This window comes from Chiloscyllium plagiosum, chromosome 4, assembly GCF_004010195.1.
Source record: "Chiloscyllium plagiosum isolate BGI_BamShark_2017 chromosome 4, ASM401019v2, whole genome shotgun sequence".
Classification (NCBI taxonomy): Eukaryota; Metazoa; Chordata; class Chondrichthyes; order Orectolobiformes; family Hemiscylliidae; genus Chiloscyllium; species Chiloscyllium plagiosum.
Window position 1 is genome coordinate 105,674,906 of NC_057713.1, and position 6,000 is coordinate 105,680,905.

The 6,000-nt window shown below is 38.4% G+C and overlaps 1 protein-coding gene across 1 annotated transcript in view; it reads right to left on the bottom strand.

The window, feature by feature from the left end:
- Positions 1-6,000, bottom strand: part of LOC122549511 (golgin subfamily A member 4-like) — a 188,897-nt gene that overhangs the window by 174,004 nt on the left and 8,893 nt on the right. The window contains 1 exon segment of the mRNA XM_043689370.1: positions 2,092-2,187. Within this exon segment, the coding sequence (XP_043545305.1) occupies positions 2,092-2,187 (96 nt within the window).

The window sequence follows — 6,000 nt, forward strand, 5'->3', positions numbered from 1 at the left end:
GACACTTGGCATGCTTGCCTTCATTGCTCAGACCTTTGATTTTAGGAGTTGGGAAGCCATATTGAGGTTGTACAGAACATTGGTGAGGCCTCTTCTAGAATACTGTGTCTAGTTTTGGTTGCCCAGTTATAGAAAGGATATTATAAAGATAGAGACAGTTCGGAAGAGATTTACCAGGATGTTGCCGGGTATGGAGGGTCAGAAACTACTGGAGTGATTTAGCTGGTCTGAAAGCTTCCTGTTGAGAGAAATCAGAGTTAATGGTTTGGGTCCTCGTGACTCTTCCTCAGAACTGATGGTTTGAGTTCTGAAGAAAAGCTGGAAAGACTTTTTTATTAGAGTGTAGGAGGTTGAAAGGCGGCCTGAAAGAAGCTCATAAAATAATGAGAGGCATAGATAGAGTTAATGGTAATTGTCTTTTCTCTAGGGTGAGGGATTCCAAGATTAGGGGTCACATTTGTAAGGTGAGAGGACAGATGTTTGAAAAAGACATAAGAGGCAAATATTTTTTACACAGACGGTGGTTTGTCTGTGGAATGAACTTCCTGGGGCAGTGGTAGGTGCAGGTACATTACAACGTTTAAAAGACATTTGGATAGATACGTGAATAGGAAAGGCTTGGGGGTATATTGACCATGAGCAGGGAGGTGGGACTCGTTTAGTTTGGGATTATGTTTGGAATGGACTGGTTGGACCGAAGCATTTAATTCTATGCTCTATTACTCCAGTTGTGTCAGAAACAGTTTGGTATCATAACTGTCAGAAACAGTTTATATCATGCAATATAAACACTTGGCAGTTGAAGGGTTCAGATTCCAATAATTTTTGTCTGGAAATATTCAAATTAAGATGAAATCAGCCACAAAATCTCTTTTCTTGGAATCCCAATTCAAGTACCAAACAATATGAAAAGTTACAGACACACCAATATCAAATCTCTAATATGAACAGGATTTAGTTTTCACTCAATGTATTGACATCTAAGGCATTTTTGTAAAATTATCAGCAAAATGTTATAATGCCATTCTGACCAAGGGTTGTTAATTTAACTTGCTTCATTATTCTTTTCTCCTCCATATATTTGTAGCCAACCTTCTGCAAAAATCAGAAGTGAGGCGTTTAGTAATTTCAACTTCAGACTAATTTTAAAAGGTAGATGCACCAAAGATTATCTTTTCGAATGAATAATTCTGAATATTTAGTTACAGAAGGCAAATTACACCAAACAGGCTTTCTTAAACAATTTGTGGCACACACAGGAATTGAAGCAGAAAATTCATGAAATAAAGAATTTCATAAGAATTAAATTAGAATAAGCCTTCAAAATGTAGTGAGCTCCTTGAGCAAGGAACTCATTAACAAGGAACTATTTAGAGCTCAAAAGGGCAGAAACACTCTACCACACTTTATTATAAAGATCCTAAAATGTGAATTAAATAAAGAGGTAATTACATCTTGCATACACGGATCAGATGTACAACAACATGGACTCTCACATTTCTGGAATAAATGAAAAATCTTAAATCTGACTCAAAATACTTAGTAACTGCCAAAAATGAAGCCAACACATCCATGATGCAGTCTTCAATTAGACTTAATTGAAAACTTATCAGATTGGTTTGCATATTTTGGTAGCCATTGGCTATTTTAATGCAACAACCTGATAATGAAGCAGAAAACACACTGAAAGGTCAGTGACCTGAAATGTTCACTGTTTTTCTCTCTACAGTTGCGACATGACCTCTTGTATATTTCCAGTATTTTTGTTCTTAAAACTTGGTGTTAACATTTAAACTGATGGACTGTTCTCAACAACATTCTTACAAATTGAGTACTGTTCCACTTTCCACTACATAATCAATGTTTTAATATTGCAAAACAAAGAAGAAAATTGTGGAACAAAACAAATAGTTAAGTATCTGAATTAAAAAGGGTTTACATCGAAATCATGGCTATGGTGTTTCCAGAGAAGGGAAAAGTAGTGATGCAGCGTATCAAAATTAGTTTCCCCCATCCTGGAATATTTCAACAACTAAATGAAAAATGTTCTTTGATTCACACTTGGTCACTCATATTTACACTTAAATTTACCTCTCTGTCACCTAAAGTGCCTTCATTGTGTTGACCTGACAAGGAAGAGGTGTGGCTTCGATTTCCTGTTGAAGGTGGAGTTGACTTTGGAGAAGCCTATGGGGAAAGAAAAGAGACTGTTTTCAAAATCTAAAAAAAACATTTAAAATCTCACACACCAAACCATGGAATTTTTGTTTCTGTTGTCCAATTGTCTTTGTATTTTTTTTTAAACAATGTCGAGATTTATTCATTGACCAAGTGTAAGAACTACACTGAAGGATGATTCATATCAAATACGTAATTATAATTTTCATACAAAGTTACTTACCTCAAATGTCTTCACCAATTCCAGGCTAATAAGTATCTTTTGTTTGTTGTTGGTATATTCCAATTTCATGAACCTTTCCTAACAGAACCTACAAGATTTACTTGCTACAACATGCCAGCACATCTTAATGTCAATTGTTGTCCATCACACAGTATCCAAAATCAAAATACAACGGTTGAAAATCTGAAATAAATAGGTTCAGTCATAATCTTAGTGAATGGCAGAGCAGACTTGAAAGGCTCAATGGTTTATATCTCCTCTTAATTTATATGCACAGACATTTACAAAAGCACATGAGGAGAAAGAAATTTTGAGCAAACATGAACTCTGGCCCTGATCTTCTGATTACAACAGCAGCAAACATAGTTATGTTTAGCACTGCTGTACATTTGGACCTTTCTGATGTCCTGATTCCTGGTAGGTTTTACCTTCTGATGGGCAAAATTGTGCAGCCAAGTCTGTGTGGTTTGACAAACAGATTACAGTTTTTTTGATATATATTATATGGATACAGTTGGGTATATATTGATGGATTTCCAAAAGACATTTAATAAGCTACTGCAGAAAAGGCTAACAGGCCAAATAGGTGTTCAAGGAGATAGGAATTATATATTGACATAAACAAAGGACTGGTTAATGGACATAAAGAGTGAAATAAGGCATTTTATATTAGCAGGATGGAACTAATGGAATATTGTATTCTGGCCTCAGCTATTTACAATCTATATTAATGACTTAGACAAGAGTAATGGAGCTAAATTTGCTGACAATACAAAGCTACAAGGAAGTGAAAACTGTCAGGAAAAGACGGAGGTACAGCAAAAGGAAATAAAAGGTTAGTGAGGGGACAAGATGGCAAATAGGACATTGTTACGAGACTTCCTCAGCATATATTCCATAGCTGAATCATCTTCAGATACTTCACCAATGCCCTTTCCTTTATTTCAAGTCAAAAGTGAGAATGTTCACTGATGAAGGCTCTGCTTCTGAAACAGTTGTTGCCCATACAGTGAAACTTGGGACAACATTCAGGCTGAAACTTTCAAAGAAATAATATTCATGCCAATTAAATGTCAGGGAATGATGATCTACAATGAGAGAGAACCTACCCAATCCCCCCACATCCTTTCACCCTCAAACTCCCAATCTCAACTACACCACCAAAACCCTGGGGTTATGACTGATGAGAAACTTAACTGCAGCACTGCAAATACCATGATTGCAAAATCCAGTCAGAGGCTGGAAATTTTGTGATGAGGAATTCAGGTTTTGATTGCCCAAATCCTGCCACCCATCAACAAGACATGAGTCAAGAATATAATGACATACTCTACAAATGGCTGGATGGATACAGCTCCAACAGCACGCAAGAAGCTTAACACCTTCCAGGTTAAAGCTGCCCACCTGAGAAGTATATGATTCAGCACTTCAACATGAACTCCCTCCAATATTAGCAGAACTGGGACAGAATTGTGTCTTATACACAAGACTCAAAAACATGACCTCCCAACTCCTATACTGGTCTGAGCAATAAAGGAAAGCATGCTAAAATGCCTTCTTCACTATCCTATCTACCTGCAACTCTCTACTTTCAAGGAACTGTGAACCTGCACTCCAAGATCTCTTTGTTCAACGACACTGCCCAGCACCTTATCATTAAGTGTACAAGTCCTGCTAAGATTTGCTTTTCCAAAATGTAGCATTTCGCATTTATCTAAATTAAACACCGTCTGCCATTCCTCAGCCTACTGGCCCATCTGATCAAGATTCCGTTATACTTGAGATAATCTTCTTCGCTACCAACTATACCTCCAGTTTTGGTGTCCTCTGCAAACTTACTAACGATATCTTCTATGTTCACATCTGAGACATTTAGATAAATGATGAAAAGTAGTGAACCCAGCACTGATCCTTGTGGCACACCGCTGGTCACAGGTCTCTAGTCTGAAAAGCAAAACCCCCACCAACCCCCCCCTCTGTCTTCTACCTTCGAACCAGTTCGTTATCCAAATGGCTAACTCTCCCTGTATTCCATGAGGTCTAACTTTGTAAACCAGTCTCCCATGAAGAATCTTGTCGAATGCCTTACTATGTCATATAGATCACATCCACTGCTCTGCCCTCAACAATTCTCTTCATGACTTCTTCAAAAAAACTCAATTATGTTAGACAGACATTATTTCCAAAGCACAAAGCCATACTGACTATCCCCATTTGTCCTTGCCCTTCCAAACACAAGTAAATCCTGCCCCGTAGGATTCTCTCCAACAACATGCCACCACTGTTGTCAGGCTCACCGGTCTATAATTCCCTGGCTTGTTCTTACTACCTTTCATAAATAGTGGTACCACGTTAGACAACCTCCAGTCTTCCAGCACCTCACATGTGGTTATTGATGATACAAATATCTTAGCAAGGTGCCCAGCGATCACTTCCCTAGCTTCCCAGAGAGTTCTAGAGTACACTGATCAGGTGACAGGAGTTTATCCACCTTTATGTATTTTAAGACATCCAGCATATCCTCCTCTTTAAAAGGACATTTTCAAGATGTTGCTATTTATTTCCCCATGTACTCTATCTTCCATATCATTCTCCACAGTAAACACGGATGTAAAATACTCACCTACCAGGCTTGCCCTTCAATTCGGAATGTTTTTAAATTATGTCAAGGAATGACGTTAAGGTTTAGGAAAGATTTTCTGATAGTTAAAGTCAGGGGTATCTCTCTGCTCTGTTAACAATGAAACTGCACAAAAGGGAGGGATATGCAAAAGGTCAAAATCACAGGAACAAACTTTTTGAGGGAGGTGGGAAGAAATATAGTGCTGCAAGAGGTTGGAAAGATAACATGCAAAATACCATGGAGGGATTTAAAAATGGATAAGAATTGAATGATCAATGAATTTGGGATCGGTTCATCGATTAGGACAGCATGAAACAGACAGCAACAGCCTTGAGTTATTTCATTGTTATTATTAAGTGACGTGCACAAATAATCAAGTGACATGCCCACCAGATAATTACCACTTGTGATTCAAAGGTTAGCCTCCTTTTGGAAATGTTTGTTTCATTATTTCTTCTAATAGACCATTTCGCACAATAAAACTTAACTGCCAATTTGATTTAGTGCACAACCAAGTTAAAGGAATAAACACAAATATTTTACCTGACTTCTGAAAATCTTCAAGGCCCCAGCTTTACTCCTACATCGAACAATACAGCACAGAACAGGCCCTTCAGCCCACGATGTTGTGCCGAACATTTGTCCTAGCTTAAGCACCCATCCATGTACCTATCCAATTGCCGCTTAAAGGTCACCAAAGATTCTGACTCTGCCACTCCCACAGGCAGCGCATTCCATGCCTGCACCACTCTCTGGGTAAAGAACCCACCCCTGACATCTCCCCTATACCTTCCACCCTTCACCTTAAATTTATGTCCCCTTGTAACACTCTGTTGTACCCGGGGAAAAAGTTTCTGACTGTCTACTCTATCTATTCCTCTGATCATCTTATAAACCTCTACCAAGTCACCCCTCATCCTTCGCCGTTCCAACAAGAAAAGGCCGAGAACTCTCAACCTACCCTCGTACGACTTCC